This window comes from Medicago sativa, chromosome 6, assembly GCF_051527215.1.
Source record: "Medicago sativa cultivar Bolivia chromosome 6, Bolivia_mono, whole genome shotgun sequence".
Taxonomy (NCBI): Eukaryota; Viridiplantae; Streptophyta; class Magnoliopsida; order Fabales; family Fabaceae; genus Medicago; species Medicago sativa.
Genome location: NC_140754.1, coordinates 40,623,019 through 40,642,895, shown reverse-complemented (window position 1 = coordinate 40,642,895; position 19,877 = coordinate 40,623,019). Strand labels below are relative to the sequence as shown.

Here is a 19,877-nt window from a genome sequence, read left to right as displayed (position 1 = left end):
TTTAAAAGAATGATTAAGGCACTTAAAAAAGTCTTCTCTTGGAATTACTTTCCGAGGGCTCCTGAAATGCTAATTGGAAAATTAAAACTAAGGAAATTAACAAAGTCTTCTCTTGTAGTTTGTTAGGAATCAAAATAATAATAAAAAAAATTAGAAAAAAATGTCACATTCAAAACTAAATTATTATTCCCTGAAGACTACCAATCATGACAAACAGGTTTGCGCCCTTTTAAAAAAATAAAGAATATGTTTATATGTGCACTACAAGTCACGATGATTTTTGCTTTGTTAAAAATATATCAAACGTTAATCTTAATTTTAGTCTAATGTTAATCTTACCTGAAAAATTTAATGAGATAAAATCAAGTAAACTTAAAAAGAATGCATTGGGTGGTTATCTTGGGTTAAGCCGACTCTAAACAGACACTAGCGTAAGTGTTGCGGAACAAAGCCAAAAATGGAGGATGAAATGATGTTTTCTAGTAGTGACGATTTAGTTACTTGTCGTACAAGTAATTAACTAACTAACAAAGTTAGTTATATGCTTTGAGTACAAGCAACTTAACGAATTGAGGTAGTTATGTGGTATTGGGACTAGTTAGTTGCTTGCAATCCCATTTAGTAAGTTGTATAAGTACATATTTAGATGATGAGAGGAAGTATGTTGCATAGAGTAGTGTTACGAACACTCTCTCCCTATTGGATGAAATTAGTGTGTGTCTCACACATTGAAAATAGATCCCACATAAAGTGGTGAGACCTACATAGATTTTACTGGTACGAGAGTGGGTTTCTAACATTTCTCATGTTGCAAAACCAAGGTTTTAGAGCTTTCGCTCTCTTTGATCATAGTGTGTGTAAGTTTCATCCACGTGAAGTGTGTGTTTGTACGTGAAAGTGTGAGTGTTTTCCTAAATATGTCCAATTGAAAATTATTCAACAAATTGTACACCAAAAAAAAAAAGATGCGAACGGTAAAAGTTACTAAGAATGCTAAAAACTTGAATATTCTAAAATTTGAATAACTATTTTTTTTTTTTCATTAATAGTTCATTAGAAGGCACCTTCAATCAGATCAAATAAATTCATTACTCGAGAGTTCTTCCACAATAAACATGATTTTTACTCTTATACAGTTAAGTGGTCAGTCAAGAGACTAGAGCTCTGATACTGACTAAAGGTGGGAGAAGAACACAAGAAAAATTGGTTTGAATCCTGTTTTTGAATTTTAAAAACTTATGCGTTGTTTAACCATATCCTTTAAGGTAAAATGAGGACAAGAAACCTTCAAACAATCAAAATAAATTCATTTCTTTAATAGAAAAAATGAAAGCCAGAAAATCCAGAGCCTTAAAGGTAGAAGATACCTCGAACTAGATGATATGTGAAATGATGAAATTGACAACTCAAGAATGAGCTTTCATTGATAAATAGAAACATCCAACTAATGTGAATTGTGAAATAATGAATTTTTCATAATCACATTTATTCTTACATAGAAAAGGAAGCAAATACTCATGCACGTACGTGCAGAAAATAAACGTTAACAACACAAGAAAACAACCACAAGAGAGTTAGCCACATCCACTAGCAGCCTTCCACACTTATTTTCCACAATCATGAACATAAATTGTGCTCATGTACACAAGAAAAGAAAAATTAAATTAATGAAGACGGTTTAGGAAGAAAATGTGAAATCTCCATCTTAAATTCTATCATCACATTTCGTGACAAGAAAATAAGAGAAATATTTCATTTTTTCCTCACTAAACCTGATCACTAACTCTCTTTTTTATAGAAGTCACGTACAATTAGATTTATTCTTCAAACATGTCATGAAGGGCAGGCCATTCATCACTGATTCGTTTAATTCTACCTCCGAAAATAACAGAATTGTTGTAATCGGAATATTCGATACGCGCACAGCGCTCTCCTTTGAAAATGTAAAATTGACGATAAACGTTAGAAGTAAAAGCTGCGTCAATTCCACTCTCAAACACTGTACCATACAAACAATTAAAACGACGAATAATCTTTTCGGTTCCCTCACGAGAATTTAAGTTGTAGTCTACTAAGACAGTGTGATCTCCCTTGAAAAAGAGAACGGACGAATTCCCCTTGTCGTACCTAATTGCAGCGTTTATTCCATCTTCAAACCGTGTTCCTGCAAGACAATCAAACATGGCACCAATTGGCTTAGGACCTTTAAGAATTCTGGCTTCCGAACGTGGTGTGTACCTAATTTTGGCACATTGATTTCCAAGGAAGATGTATGCCTCGTCGTTTTCAATGTCAAAGGCACAATCTATTCCATTTTTAAATATAGTTCCACTAAGCGATGGAAACCCATCAGTAATATCGCCCGACCCACTAATAACACGACTCTTAGGGTATCCCGGACAATAATCTATAACCGCATACTGATCTTTGACGAACATGTAACATTGACGGCTGGTAGATGACCGGAAAGCAGCACCAACGGTATGACCTGCCATTTTCTACTAGGAGGATTATTTAATTTAAAGTAAGGGATATGAATACGTTTTTCTTTCGTTTTGTGAAAACCTCTGTTTAAATAGATGGATTGTTATCGGTAATAATGTGAACACAAACTACTCAACTTGAAATAATGTCCAAAACACGTTTGGACACAGCTAAGCTATTCAAAGGGTATGGATGGTAATTTAAATTTTTGAAGACCTTGCTTCTAGGATTTTATAAAGTTTAAATTAAATCCTTCTTGCCAATCATGCATTTAATTAAGCATGCTGCCAGTGCAACTCATTTACAAAGATTTAAAAGAATTGTTAAGTCACTAATATAATTACATTTTTTTTGAGAGGACTAATATAATTACATTAGTTAAATCCAACTTGTTCAATAATTTTTTTTTTTTAAGGATTGTTCAATAGATTTTAAAGACCGATTAAGGCACTTTTTTTAAGAAGAATGACTAAGGCACATAACAAAGTCTTCTCTTGAAATGCAAATTAAAACTAACGAAATTAACAAAGACTTTTTTTTTTTTTTTTTACAAAAGGAAATTAACAAAGACTTCTCTTGGAGTTTGTTAGGAATCAAAATAAAAATCAAAATATATTCATGGTAAAAGCCTCTTACCATTGATTTGGAGACATAAAGAATCAATTCTGTTACCTCTAGGAGCAATTGCATATTTCGTTTTTGTTTCAATTTCTATGCGTCCCTAAATATTTTTTATTTGAAGTTGTGTGTCTAAGTAGCGCAGCCTAAGGTCAAACACTAAGACAAAACTTTTTATATAAGGAAAGAGAAGACTTTGTTAACTGTCTTGGTCATTCATTAATATCTAGTAAGCAAGTTTTGTCGAAAAATAAATCTAGTAAGCAAGTTGGATTTAACCACATAATTTTATAAACAAGAGAAGATCATTTTTTCGTTACCATGTTATCAGCACGATGTTTTTACTATCGTTTGGTAGTGACTATATCCGCATGAAAACTTTTGAGACCTACAAGGTGCTATCTCCTTGTGCAAGAGCCAGAGATATCAAACCCTTACCACTTTGACTAATTCATCGTTGGTAACCAAGAAAAGACATTGTTAATTGTCTTGGTCACTCTTTAATATATAAATAATAGAAGCTGCGGGGTCTTTAAATAATCAACATTATTTTTCCATGATTACAATCTGTGATTCAGATTGGTCACATCCAAACGTGTGCAAATTTAAGTAAAAACATATTATCTACTTTATCTTAAAAGAAATAAATAAATCATCCAAAAAGAAATATGCCATCTCATTACATAGATGCTGCATTACGTTCATCTCAGTCCAACGAATGATACATGTTCGTTAATAAAAACTATGTGCTTTTGAAATATAATCATGGATGCTAAAGAAAATTGTTGAAGCGCTGACTCGTATTTCTCATTGGTTTCCAAAGATTGCTAAAACACTATCTGAAAACGTAATAAATTGTGCCTTAAACACTGATGGCAATGAGGCATTCATCTTTTTTGGAAATCAATGTGCCATAATATGCTTCGCTCCACAAACAAAAATTCCCGGAACAGATATAGGTTCAGTTCCGATCAGCGTCGTGTCTCCTTATCTACGCAGAGTCAAGTTTTGTTATTTAAAGTGGACAAGTATGCCCTAATAGACTATCAATCTAATAATCTCATGTATTACCATTTTATCGGCAAAGGTATTGATTCAGATTTTTCTTCTTACTTTGGTTCGTACAGTTTTTGAATAAAGAATTGATTCATATTTTTCTTCTTACTTTGAGGAATTAAACTTTAATTTTTAAAGGAGAATATTATGAACGTATCCGCCTTATTATGCAGCTTTTTCTTCTTACAAGGATGATTGGTGCGTTCATGATGAAATATTTCAAGATTAGCTCAAATGGCACGTCGCTTTTAGGAAAAGTTAAATTAATGACTAAGATTAACGACAGAAAAAATGAAATATCTCTGTAATTTCGCTGTCACTAAATCTTTTTTTGGAGATTTTTTATTCTATTAAGTGAATTTGGTATACTTTTTACTCACTAGCTAATACGATGGAATATATAGTGTTAGAAACCACATGATGATTGATAGCTCAGCTATGCTTGCTTCTATGCTTGCTTCTAATGCAAGCAATGAGATTTTGGTTATGAAATTTGGGTTTGAAATTGAGAGAAATTGAAAGAAGAAAGAGAAGATTATAGTTGTGATCTATTGAGTTTCATTAGTAGTGAAAAATGATTACAACATGACTTATATAAGATGCTTATTCACATTGCTTCCTTAGTAAGCTATCTAAACAAAGATAACAAACTCAAGCTAGTTTTGTAACCAACTTGTAACAAACTCCTAATTATGTGTTAACCAAAACAAACTTAGATTAACATACTAAAAAATACTAACTAAAGCTTGAATTAGAAACTAACATCCTCCCTTAATTCAAGTTTCCAATTCTACATTGCCAATCAAACTTCTAAGCTCGTTGGACCTATCAATCTTAATGGCTTTTGTGAACATATCAGCAAGCTGCATATTACTGAAGCAATGTATGATCTTGAGAGCATCTTTGTTCACTTGTTCTCTGAGAAAATGGTACTTTGCTTCAATGTGTTTGCTCGTTCCTTCTAGCAAGTAAGCACAACCGTGTGCCTGGGTACGAACCGTCCTCATCACTCGATATTAGGTGGCACGACCGTGCGCCCCCCTCTTTGCGTGGCAAGTTTGATTTTTTGTCGTTTTTCAGTTTTTAATGCATACCAATGGGTCCCAAACACCTAAACTTAATTAAAGAAGACTTTCAACAACTGGTTTAAGGAAGTGATCAGTGTAACGCCCTATTTCTATTAAAGCGATAAAACACGCGAATATAGCAAATATTCAAGAAATAGACGCTACGTCTAAACAAAATCCAAATCATCACATAGATATATATATATAATACCTCAATAGTCACATCGGATACAAATCATTTATCTCCAACATAAACATGTCATGGTCATCAATACACCATCATATAAAATCCTCCAAGTCCCGACAAGTGGGAAATGTCAACAACATAAAAACAGAGTCCAACAATAACATAAAGACACTACAGCCTAATCAGAGCCTAAACCTACGACTCCAACTGATAACGGAAAAAGTTCCCGCTATCCAGGCACTCACCAAAAGCAACTACTCCTGCACAACGTCTACCCATCCATACAGACAGGTAGGCGGTCAAACCACTGGAGGTTAGCTTTACATCAATCATAATTAATAATAAACAACTTGGCATAAATACATCAAATCAATTCAGTTCAATTCCATTCTTCACCAATTATTATGAACAATTGACCTCCAACTACACATTCACACAACAATATCAATCATCACAAGTATGTATACATCAATCACACTTTCATCACATTCATCATCCAATAAAACAATTACGACTCATGCTATAATGATATGCACCTAGACTAGACACATATATGCATGTGGTACCAAATCTCCTCAAGGTCGTCACCCATGATGCAACAAAAACATCATTATCAACGACTATATTCAACGGCAATATGGATATAACATCCGACATGACATATGATGCATGAACATATGACTCAATCCACTATGCATATGTTCATAACAATTCAACGACTATATTCAACGGCTATAATCAACGGCTATAACCAACGGCTATCAACAACATATAACTTTATCATAAAGTTCAACAACTCCATTCAATACAACATATGATAACAAACATCATATTCATCACCTAACAATCATGCATACATCTTCTTACGATCATATCAATCTATTCATAAAGGATTTATAAAGCATTCGGCTCTTAAAACCATTTTCATCAAAATTCGTCTCTAACTTCACCATTTCAAAATAATTGAAGTAATTAAACCAAAACCAAGTAAACAAGATCCAATGTCTCAACTAAGTATACCTCTAGGCCACATATAAGTGCAGTAGAGCATACGGTTACGTTTCACCGGCTAAATACGACGAAATCATGAAAATCATGAAGTTCGTCTCTCTTTATCATTTTTCAAGAAATTCTCATTTTCAATTCAAAACAAGTTAGATCCATCACATCATAGTTTAAATATCATTAAACACCTTAATTGAAGTCATAGAACATAAGTTTGAAGTTAAGAAACAATCCATGAGATTTGGGTTGACTTAGAAATAGTTATGCGGATTTTCCGTAAAATTTCACTAAGACCTCTTAGGAGTATTTTCCTCATAACTCAAAAACCAAAAATCATTTTCATGTCAAACCAACCACATTAGAAAGGTAACATCCTTACCTACAACTTTCGTGTTTACACCTAAGGCCAATTTTACACTGATCAACACCAGTTTTCATTTAAAATTCGGGGTTATGCTGAATTTTCATAAAGTTTTACTAAGACCCACTTGGAGTATTTTCATCATAACTCAAAATCTAAAAATCATTTTTGAGTCAAACCAAGACCATTCGAAAGCTAAAACAATTATCTAAAACTTTCATGTTTACACCAAAAGCCAGTTCAAAACAGAAACGAGGGAAAAAGACACAAGAACGCAAAACAGAGAATGCTATTAGCGAAAAAGTTCCAAACAGTTTTGCTATTAGCGAGTTTCTTACCGAATTTCCCCTGTAGTTACGAGTTTGACACCATTTTTCACCCAAAAACCCAAATTTTGATCCCCCAACATCCAGATTTGTTCCCAAAGGTTGTTTACATGTATATGTACTGAAAAGGGCTTTCAAAAACACAACCAAACATGAAATCAAACACCAGTCTAACACAATTTAGCAAATCAACCCATTTTTACAAAACCTTCAACAACCATTCAATTCTCATCATAATCCACCAATACATGATATCCAAAGCATCAATTCATCAACAACACATCTAACAACAACAACAACAACATCTAATCATGATTTCATCGACAATATAACAACCACAACTTCATCCTTCATCATAATCATTTTGAAACATGGCATATACATATAAACCCATTTTGACATACAAATTCAACAACAACAACACAATTATCATTCAATTCATGTATATAATCATGTCACCAAAATTAAGCACGATTTTCTACAACCAATTTCAAATTAACCACTTAAACAAAGAATTAGGGAAGAACAACAACTATTAATTATGCTTGAATTCTAACCCCCTTACCTTAATTCTTCACAATCACCAACTAAGGCTTCACTTTGATATTCTGGCACGTTAGGCTTAAGATGTTGTATATGATGTTTAGAACATTAAGCTAACAAACATAATCATAATAAAACAAAGTAATAGACAGGAAAGAAAAGAGGCACAGAGAAATTGTTAACCCAGTTCGGTGCAACGTCACCTACTCTGGGGGCTACCAAGCCAGGAAGGAAATCTACTAGTGCAGTTCGTATTCAAAAGCTCTCAGCAAACCACGTTTGCACTTATGACCTAGGACCTACCCCAACAAGACTTCAACCTAGGAACTCCTAGATCTGAGATCCCATCTCACTCCCTTACAACAGATCAAATTCCCCTGTGATTCCCAAATTACAGACTCAAATCAAATGAGGTTACCCTAAAAAATAACAACATGCAACCTTGCTTAAAAGCTTAGATGCAGTTCACAATCTACCTAACTCCTTGCTTAAAAGCTTCGGAGTAGTGCACAGTATTACAACTCAAAGTACAGTCCTAAACATGCATCAAGATGATACACGAAAGGCTCACAAGATATAAGACTCAAAACCTAAACAAAAACTCTATTTTGTTAAACAATGTCTTGAATAATTCTTCAGGTCTTGCAGCCTCCTTTATATACTGAAGCAAGGCGTGTCATCCCTTCAATCATGCTTCAAATCGGATCAGTGACTTAATGCTCAATCAACATAGTCGGATAAGGAAACTACTAGAAAGTAGGCTCATTAAAAGTCACATTATCATCTCCTTAAAAAACTTTCCTAAGTCGTTTTAACACTTCCTTAAGAAATCACATATGTTCTGATCTCCTCATAATTGCACACGGTTCAGACCAACTCAGGCTGGTGTGGATTCCTTCATTCAAGCAAGCGCATGCGTAAACATAGGCAAAGCACAGAACGTACAGACCAGGTCTGGATGTTGGAACATTGTGTTCTACATCTGAAGTGAATATTTGTTTTAGGCAAAAGTGAAGCCAACATACAAATATCCAACACACTTTAGCTCCCAAACTTGAATCTCTAGCTCCCTCTAGCTCTCTCTAAATCTTCCTCTTCAAACCCTTATCGTCTCTTGCCCTTTCTCTCTACCTCTTCTCTTAAATAGAAAAATGATGGTGTAAACCCTATTTCTCTCTAACACTAGAGTTTATATAGGCTCTACATAATGGGGCTCAACTCACAATGCCTTAATGGGCTTAACCCATTACTAATCTAATTCAAAATGTTACTACCCACTTAACAGTAAAATGAAATAATAACGGTCACTTACCGGTTATAAATAAATTACTACACTCTCTAGCAACTTAGTAAAATAATACTAGCTCTCACTAAGCACTAAAAATAATCTTCATCAAAATTACTAAACTACCCCTACTCACAAAATGACCAAAATACCCCTGAGTCCAAAATGACTAAAATACCCTTCTAACACCGAATTCTACAAATCCCAACCAAAATACACACATAGGTAAATAATCACATACGAGCACATACAAATGCACATAAAAGCAATTAAATAAATAATAAAATAAATCTAGCGAAAAATCAGGCTGTTACAATCAGAAGCATGGAAGAAGTGGAAATTTGAAGACACAAACTTTATTTATCAAACTCTCCATTCTTCTTGGATGCCTCTTCTCTTATAACTTCTGCAGTCAAAGAGGATCTTAACATTTCATGGTTAACTCAAGTGAAGGTCAAAGCTGATATTCCAATTCTTGAGAAGCTAAAGGAAGATCCTGAGCAAACTAAGAAGATTCAGAAGCTAAAGCAAGAGTTGTTTGAACAAAAGATGTTGTCTGAAAAGTTGAAGAGACAAATGATTGAGATGAAAGAAGAGCATAGAGCAAGGGAAGAAGCCCAAGCTAGAAGATCAGATGCTCTTGAGGAAACCTTGAAGAAGCAATCAGAAGAGATGAAGGCAATGATGAAGGAAATGATGGAGTTGATGAAGAAACAAACCTAACCTTAGATTGCACACAATTTTTGTTGTTTCTATTGTCTCATATGTTTCTTATATTTATGCTTCTGATACTTGTTCCTCATCTTATTTTCTCTGATACTTTGTTAACCTGCTCTAATACTTCAATATTTAGGTTATTATACATTGTTTTAACCATGCTCTGATGTGTACTTAGAAATATCTCATGTTCTTTTTACTTCTCTTTTTGGTCTATTGTTTTTAATTTTTGTTGATGACAAAAGGGTGAGTAGATATAATATACATTTAGGCTCTGAGCTCACTAATTTAACTTAAAATTAAATTAGGAGAACCTGCTTCTCATCTCTTAGTCTTTAATTTCATGTGAGATTATTTCTGAGTGACGTTTTTAAGTTTAAAATGAATTTAATTAACATGGATGGAACTTAGGGGGAACTTACAAACCTCACCTAAGAACTATCAGACTCACGGGGAGCATACAAACCTCAGACCCTAAAGTCAACTTGTTAATTAGATTAACAACAATTGACCTTTAATACCAGTGTTTGTCATCATCAAAAAGGGGAGATTGTTGGAACAAAATGTGTTTAACATTAACACCTTTAAGTTTTGATGATATCAAGGTATTAAAATGTCAATTGGATATGCTAATATTTGTTCAAGTGTGCAGGACCATAGTCAAAAATTATAAAGTCAAGTATAGGTTCTGAAAGAACAAATGAGAGCAATGGAATTTACAAAAAGGAAGCTAGTGTTGCAAGATTCAAGACAGAGTCTGAAGACAAAGAGCGTCTGAAGACCATCAGAAGGTGACTACCAGAAGTTGACATCATCAGAGAGTCTGTAGAGCCACAGAAGCTGAAGTTCATCAGAGTCTGAAGACTAGAAGCTGGAGTTAGTTAAAAGTTGTTATTCTGAATGCATATGATTGCAGAAGGAATGAAAGCCTGGAACAACGACTATTTTAGAGGAATTAGAAGGCATTGGATGCTTATCCACTATAAAGAGCGTAGGAAAAAGGACATAGTACAATTGTACAACCTCCACTACTCCACTCATCATGTGTGCAGTAGTACAAGACAACGGCTGTGACTTGGCTGGTTGTTCTCTATTCAGAGAATGAATTTGAAATTGTTCCTTCATAGGACAGTAACCAAATCAAACAACATATCATTAGTGATTATCAAACTTCAACAACTACTCTTTTGATCTGCTGGCAACAAACAACGTCTCTTTCACACCACTGTATAAAGGAGTGAAGCCTTGAAGATTGCAAGAGACTCACAAAAATTTTACAAGTTCCAAAACTCTGCTGAAATTGTTTTCAAATCAAGTTCACTTTGAATTTCTTAATCACTTTCATATCTTAGAAATTCTAGAGTCTTAAAGAGTATGTATCTGATTTGTATTATGAACACTACTGATTGTATATCAAGTGTTCAACCTCAAACATATTCTTTGCAATTGTGTTTGTTTAGAAGTCTCTTGCTTTTGTGCTTGAGCATAGGAAGTCTCTTGCCCGTGTGCTTGAGCATAGGAAACCACTTGGTTTTCTACTTGAGTAGTTTGAAGTCTCTTGTTTTTTTGCTTGAGCAATTGTAATCAGATATTGATTTTAGTGAACTATCCTTTGAAGTGCAAAGGGGACAGGACTACTTCCGGATTGTGGAATGAACCTGTATAGTTGTTGTGTTTTTCTCTTCTCTCTATCTCTTTACATTATTTGCTGCATAAGACTCTGAACTTTGTTCAAGACTCTGAGAAAACATGAGAAAACGTGCTCTGACAATCAACGTGCTTTTATACCATTTACTTTTGACACTTTCGGTTTCTTAGCACCAGAGGTTGTTGACCTTCTACATAGAGTTCAAAAGGACATGCATAGCATTGTCATGATTCCTAGATCCATAAATGTTGTGTTTACGAGAATTGGTTTTGCCATCCAAAAAGGCTTGGCAACGTAGCTTGTTGTCCGCTTGCCTTCTATTCAAGTGTTTATAATGGTTTATATATATTGGTTTTCTAAAATAACTATTTTTTTTCAGGAATAGTTCATTAGAAGGCACCTTCAATCAGATCAAATAAATTCATTACTTGAGAGTTCTTCCACAATAAACATGATTTTTACTCTTGCACAGTTGAGTGGTCAGTCAAGAGACTAGAGCTTTGATACTAACTGAAGGTGGGAGAAGAACAAAAAAAAGGATGATTTGAATCGTGTTTTTTAATTTTAATTTTTTTTGCATTTGTTAACCATTTCTGTTGTTTTTGGATATCCAAACTATTGTATTTGGATTTCCAAATTCTATTATCTACCGAAGTTGTTACTAGGTTGAGTCACGACCAGGTCGCTCTCTTTAAGACGTTTCGTGGCACTACCCAAAGTTGTGCAAGGTAGACTATCAACCACGCCGCCTCCAGGATAAAACAAGCCCAGCTACAACTGTGCGGTTAACTACTGCACTGTAGAAAACCGTTCGAGAATTACACCTTCAAATATGGTACTAAGACCACTCTTTAATACTGAAACCACTTTAATATGGTATCATTACCATTCTATTATGGTGCTAAGACCACTCAAATATGGTGTTTCCACCATTCTAACCTTTAAGTTCTCCAAACTATCAATATGGTACTATGACCACTCAAATATGGTGTTACCACCATTTCTCCTCAAATAAAATTATTGAATAATTTTTATATACCGTTAAGATCATTCTTGATTCAGACGGGACATTGTTTATTCCAAATAGGGACTATGATCTTAAAAGTACTCTTTATTCCGAAGGGACTATGAACTTAAGACCATTCTTAATTCCGAAGGGACATTAAACCGAAAAGGGACTATGGTCTTAAGAACACTCTTAATTCCGAAGGGACAGAAAGGAGTAGAAAAAGGAGAAGGACTTGTTAAACAAGTCGAAGGACAGAGAAGAGATGAAAGACTCGTCAACACAAGTCAAAAAAGGGAGAAGAGAGAAAGAGTTCCCGATAACTTAATGAAACTCTTTGGTGTGTGGAATGCACTGTGTGAGCTCTCTATTTATAGAGAAAATTCACAACTAATAAGTGAGAAACTTTGGGAACAAGTAATATGAGAAACTTTGGGAACAAGTAACATATTACTTTGCGATTAAGTAATTCACATATTAGATCTAGTACAAAAATATCTTAATTGAGTACTAAAATATATTAAATTTAGTACAAAAATATATTATATTATGTACCAAAATATTTTAGCAAAACTTGGGGATTAAGAAAGCACTTTCTAATAATGATTAAATTAATTATTTAATTTATCATTTCCAAATAATAAAATATATATCAATATATATTTTTTCTCTAGTGCTTATGTACCCCCATTAATTAGAGGTACACCCCCACTATATAAACACTACTAATGTGTGTGTTCCATCCGATGTGGGACTTCCACTTTTTTCAATTCACACAACACTAGTTCTACCCAACACGGGAATTTGTGTTTACTCTTTTTTTACTCAATTTCCACACATCTTCCAACAATCCCCCACTTGAATTTTAAAAATGGGTTCAGAAATAACGTCAGAAACGTCTCCATAAGATTTGCTAGTAAACAAAGGTGTCGCCTACAACTTGAACCTTTGCATAGCGAGTAAAATTCTGATTAACAAGAGTTGCTTACAGCATTGAACTCTATCTCAGACATAGAACTCACACACAAACCTTTTCATAAGGTGTATTCTAAAAGCCCGTGCGTTTATGGCCTTGCACATGTATCCCGGTTTTAACGAACGCTCTAGGTATTCTGCCCTGAATCCCATATGAACCGGCCCTTAGTTCCACATTCCTATAGGTGAGTCTATCAAGAGTACTCCTGTAGCTATGTACTCCACTCCAAATAGAGTATAGATCTCATTAAGAGTTTCTATTATCTCATCCTTCTATCGCTGCAGGAATCATGCTTTCTTACTTTTATCATAGCATGTTCTATCACTTGTGACTTGTTATTACCCATTGAACCTATTTCTTGGGATCTCTAGTCATGTAGGTCGGGTTACCATCACTTGTGACCTTTGGGCATTAGTCCCATCCTATTGGATGTGTTTAGGACTTTCTTTCTAGTAATTCCTTTCGTCAAAGGATTAACTAATTCTTTATCAGTACGTACATGATCTACTTTAACCGTTCCTTTTGAGAGTAGCTAGCTCTCTAATCCTTTATGTGTTCATGCCTTAATTATCGTCTCTAACGATTCTCAATTTTTGTAATAGCTGCAGACTATCACAATGAATTAACACTTCTGGAAACAGTTTTATCAACTAAGGGATCTCAATTAGCAAGCATCTTGTCAACTTGCTTCTCCACTAGTTTTCTCTAGTGCTCTCATCTCAGATTCATTCCATAGTGGACTGAGTCAATATCATTTGTTTTAACAAACAACTCCTTTAGTGATGTTTAATATGCAAACACTAGTCGCTAAATATTCATCTGAAAGATGTTCTATTTTATATCTTGTACCATTTAAGTACAATAGGTTACTCCTAGTGAAGTAATCTTAGAGTCATAGTCTTCTTAAGGCACCTCATGACTCTTTCTTTAGCATGGCAATGCTTCTCATCCGTCTACTAGTAAACTTGCACAAGAGTTTTACGACATCGGCAATGTCGGGTCTAATACATTCAGTGGCTTACCTAAGGACTGCCAATGATGCTCACATATTTTATTTGTTTAACTCCATCTCAAGTGTTCTTACACTTGGATCATAATATATGATTGCAAGTTTATGGTGAAATAATTACATTTCTTTAAGATCTTCTCAACTTTGTGAGATTTATCAAAAAAGTTCTATTTTCTGATCTAGTAATCTTGAAACCAAGAATTACTTCAACTTTGTCTAGGTCTTTCTTATCAATGTTGTTGATAAACAATGATTTCACATAATTCATAACATGAATCTTTAAACCAAATATGAGCAAGTTGTCTTCATAGAGACTATGATCGTACAAATATTATTTGTCACTTTCATTCACTTTATACTCATTCGATAGCATTAGAATGTCAAAAAATTTATGTCATTCCTTTTTAGACCTCACAAAGAATTATCTAACTTACAGAGCTTGTTTTCTTGTCCGTGAATCACAAAACCTTCAGGTTGTTTAATATAGATTTCTTCTTCTAGTTCACCATAAAAGGAGGCAACTTTCACATCCATTTGGAGTACTATCGAGTTATGAACGGCGGCTAAAGGGACTAGTACTCTTATGGATATGATTTTCGTGACTGGTGAATGAATGTCGAAGAAGTCTATATTTTTCTCTTTGTCTAAAACCTTTGACTAAAAGGAGAGCCTTGTATTCATCAACCGTACCATCAGGTTTTAGTTCCTTTTTCCAAAATCCAAATACAACCGATTGATTTTGCAACTATGAGACAAGTCAACCAAGTGTCATGTTTTGTTAGACTCTAGAAGATTCATTTCATCGTTTATTGCTTTTTGCCATAATTCAGCATCCAATGGGATATAACGTCTTTAAGGCTTAATGAATCTTCTTCCAATGTATAAACCAAGTTCATACTCTTTTAGCATTTTTAGCTTTCTTACCTCCTTGAGGTTCTATAACATCTCGTATGATGTTTTCATAACTATTTCTAATTACATGAATGTGATTAGATATAGTGCCCCCACTAGTTCTTAATTTTTAGAAGGGAAGTTATTTTGCCCCCACTAATGTCGTGCTCCCATTAGAGCCCCCACTAGTGCCCCCACTATTCTTTAGTTAAAGGGGTAAACATTTACATAGAAATCAGCATCTTTAAATTCTATGATCACTTTAACATTTAGGTCATAAAACATATATGTTTCGTTATTTTATCGCATACCCGATGAATACACATTCATAGGCTTTACTAGTGAGTTCAACTCTCCGGGTCCAGAATCCAAATATAGTCCGGACAATCCCAAGTTCAAAAATAAGACAAGTTGGATTGTCTTTTCTTCAAAAATTTCTTAATTAGAATTTTTGTTCTTAGACTTGGGTACTCTATAAATTTCAATTTTCGTTATAAAAATTGAACATTCAAGCATATCAATTTTATTTTCCAAAATTCACAGTCATCAATAAATATGATAAAAACATCATTTTATCATTTCTAATTTATGTGTCATCAAATTCACACATATCATAATTTATTATGTCTAGAGATTCATATTCTCTAAATTCTGATTTATATGAACTTTTGGTTCATATATCTTGACTGCAATAAATAAAATTGTCTAATTATAACGTTGGAATTAAATCCAAGTTACTCAAATTTAAAATTAAAAGCTTGTTCACATGTCAAATATTAAAATCACACAACTAATAAAATAGAAGCAGAATTTAATTTTGATCATGCCATCAAAGTGCAGTCTTTTCTCATAAGAATGCATAGAGTACAAGTCACTAGACCTGTTCTTATAGGATTAACATCCAAAAATAGTTGAGTGGTCGAGTTCATATATGTCCAAAAAATGGTACTCGATCTCAATTTCTTAAAGATGTACATGTGCTTTAATTTACCAAATAAATCTTAGTCCATGTACTCGAACAGAATGTTGGTCTAGTGAAAAAAAAAGCACAACATCCTTCTTATATGGTAAGCTCATGCTCAACCTTAATTAGAACCTTTGCATCTTTTACATTTGCCATTGTACTGTACAAATTTTTTCCAATACTTGACCACCGCTTGCTTCAACTAGTCTGTTATTTGTATTTGTTTGTCAAGTAGACGATGCAACACAGGTTCTATTCTCCAAACAATTAAAGTTACTTACTCACAATTCGATTTTGAATTTGAAAATAAATTTCAAACAAATTCCAAGTCAGATATGTGAATTTCTTAGTGTTGTTGTTATAACAACATACACTTCATTGTTTCAGTCGAAAGATGTAATTCTATAGCTTGATTTATCCTTTTTTTATATTAAGGGACTACGCAACCTCAATAAGTAATTTCTTCGGTAGACATAGCAGATAGAAACGTCTTAAAATTGTTGTTTTTGGATATTCAAACTATTGTATTTGGATTTCCAAATTCTATTATCTACCGAAGTTGTTACTAGGTTGAGTCACGACCAGGTCACTCTCTTTAAGACGTTTCGTGGCACTACCCAAAGTTGTGCAAGGTAGACTATCAACCACGCCGCCTCCAGGATAAAACAAGCCCAGCTACAACTGTGCGGTTAACTACTGCACTGTAGAAAACCGTTCGAGAATTACACCTTCAAATATGGTACTAAGACCACTTTTTAATACTGAAACCACTTTAATATGGTATCATTACCATTCTATTATGGTGCTAAGACCACTCAAATATTGTGTTTCCACCATTCTAACCTTTAAGTTCTCCAAACAATATGGTACTATGACCACTCAAATATGGTGTTACCACCATTTCTCCTCAAATAAAATTATTGAATAATTTTTATATACCGTTAAGATCATTCTTGATTCCGACGGGACATTGTTTATTCCAAATAGGGACTATGATCTTAAAAGTACTCTTTATTCCGAAGGGACTATGAACTTAAGACCATTCTTAATTCCGAAGGGACATTAAACCGAAAAGGGACTATGGTCTTAAGAACACTCTTAATTCCGAAGGGACAGAAAGGAGTAGAAAAAGGAGAAGGACTTGTTAAACAAGTCGAAGGAGGGAGAAGAGATGAAAGACTCGTCAACACAAGTCAAAAAAGGGAGAAGAGAGAAAGAGTTCCCGACAACTCAATGAAACTCTTTGGTGTGTGGAATGCACTGTGTGAGCTCTCTATTTATAGAGAAAATTCACAACTAATAAGTGAGAAACTTTGGGAACAAGTAATATGAGAAACTTTGGGAACAAGTAACATATTACTTTGCGATTAAGTAATTCACATATTAGATCTAGTACAAAAATATCTTAATTGAGTACTAAAATATATTAAATTTAGTACAAAAATATATTATATTATGTACCAAAATATTTTAGCAAAACTTGGGGACTAAGTAAGCACTTTCTAATAATGATTAAATTAATTATTTAATTTATCATTTCCAAATAATAATAATATATTAAATTTAGTACAAAAATATATTATATTATGTACCAAAATATTTTAGCAAAACTTGGGGACTAAGTAAGCACTTTCTAATAATGATTAAATTAATTATTTAATTTATCATTTCCAAATATATATATATATATATATATATATATATATATATATATATATATCAATATATATTTTCCAAATAATAATTATTTTCCAAATAATAATATATATATATATATATATATATATATATATATATATATATATCAATATATATTTTTTCTCTAGTGCTTATGTACCCCCATTAATTAGAGGTACACCCCCACTATATAAACACTATTAATGTGTGTGTTCCATCCGATGTGGGACTTCCACTTTTTTCAATTCACACAACACTAGTTCTACCCAACATGGGAATTTGTGTTTAGTCTTTTTTTACTCAATTTCCACACATGTTCCAACAATTTCCTTTAAGGCAACATGAGACGAGGAACCTTCAAACAATCCAAATAAATTGATTGCTTTAAAAGAAAAAGGGAAAGCCAGAAAATCAAGAGCCTTAAAGGTAGAAGATACCACGAAATAGATGATATTTGAAATGATGAAATTGACAAAAAGGATGAGCTTTCATTGATAAATAGAAACATTCAACAAATGTGAAATAATGAATCTTCACAATCACATTTATTATTACATAGAAAAGGAAGCAAAATAACCATGCACATCAAACATCGACGTGCTGAAAGTAAACGTTAACAACACAAGAAAACAACCACAAGAGGTGGAGCAAGCAACTAGCAGCTTACCACACTTATTTCCACACACATGAACATATATTTGTGATCATGCACGCACTAAAAGAAAAATTAATCAATGAAGAAGTTTGAATGAAAACATGAAATCTCCATCTTTAATTCTGTCATCAAATTTAGTGACTAGAAAATAAGAGAAATATTTCATTTTTTCGTCACCAAACTTGATCACTAATTATCTTTTTTTCTAGAAGTTCTGTACGATTAGATCTATTCTTCTTCTACCATCTCATGAAGAACAGGCCAATCAGCACTGATTCGTGTTATTCTTCCTCCGACAATATAGTCACTGATGTTGGATCCAGCGTAGTCAATTAATGCACAGCGTTCTCCTTTGAAAATGTAAAATCGACGTCGACCATACACACTAAAAGCTGCATCAATTCCACTCTCAAACACTGTACCATACAAACAACTAAAACGATGAGCAATCTTTTCGGTTGCCTCACAAGACTTTGAGAAGTGGTTTAGCAAGACACTGCGATCTCCTTTGAATAAGAGAGCTTTGCAACGGTCATAACTAACTGCAGCATCTATTCCATGTTCAAAGTGGGTTCCCACGAGACAAGGAAACATCTCACCGATTTTAATAGGAGCAGCAAACATTTTGGCTTCTGAACGTGGATTATATTTTATTTTGGCACATTGATCTTTAGAGAAGATGAATGCATCATTGTCTTCGACATCAAAGGCGCAATCTATTCCTTTTTCAAATTTAGTGTTAGCAAGCATTGGAAACCCATCAGTAATATCGCCAGGGCCACTAACAATATCGTTTTTTGCGCTATTATAATTTAAAACCACATACTGATCTTTCACGAAAATGTAACATTGATATGCGACAGATGACTGGAATGCGGCACCAACAGCAAAGTGTGACATTTTCTTATTGGAGGTATATTTATTTTAAGGAAAGGGATATGAATACGTTTTTCTATCAGTTTGTGAAAGCTTCTGTTTAAATAGAAGGATGTTACCTGTAGTAATGTGAACACAAACTACTCAATTTGAAATAATGTCCAAAACACGTTTGGACACCTAAGCTATTCAAGGGGTATGGATGGTAATTTAAATTTTTTAAGACCTTGCTTCTAGGATTGTTTAAAGTTTAATCCCTAGCCTTCTTGCCAATCATGCATTTAATTAAGCATGCTGCCAGATGATAATGCTGCCAGTTGAGTGCAACTCATTAACAAAGATTTAAAAGAATTTTTAAGTCAGTAATATAATTACATTTTTTTAGAGGACTAATATAATTACATTAGTTAAAGACTGATTAAATATTTTTTTAAGAAGAATAATTAAGGCCCATAACAAAGTCTTCTCTTGAAATGCAATTAAAACTAATGAAATTAACAAAGTCTTCTCTTGGAGTTTGTTAGGA

The 19,877-nt window shown here is 33.6% G+C and overlaps 2 protein-coding genes across 2 annotated transcripts; both read right to left on the bottom strand.

The window, feature by feature from the left end:
- Positions 1-1,817: 1,817 nt before the first annotated feature.
- On the bottom strand, positions 1,818-2,495 carry LOC146915137 (albumin-2-like). The gene has a single exon (XM_085721254.1). The coding sequence runs from the start codon at positions 2,493-2,495 to the stop codon at positions 1,818-1,820; it is 678 nt and encodes a 225-aa protein (XP_085577380.1).
- Positions 2,496-18,703: 16,208 nt separating this feature from the next.
- On the bottom strand, positions 18,704-19,375 carry LOC146915136 (albumin-2-like). Its single transcript, XM_085721253.1, has one exon. It carries the CDS (start codon positions 19,373-19,375, stop codon positions 18,704-18,706), a length of 672 nt encoding a protein of 223 aa, XP_085577379.1.
- Positions 19,376-19,877: the final 502 nt, after the last annotated feature.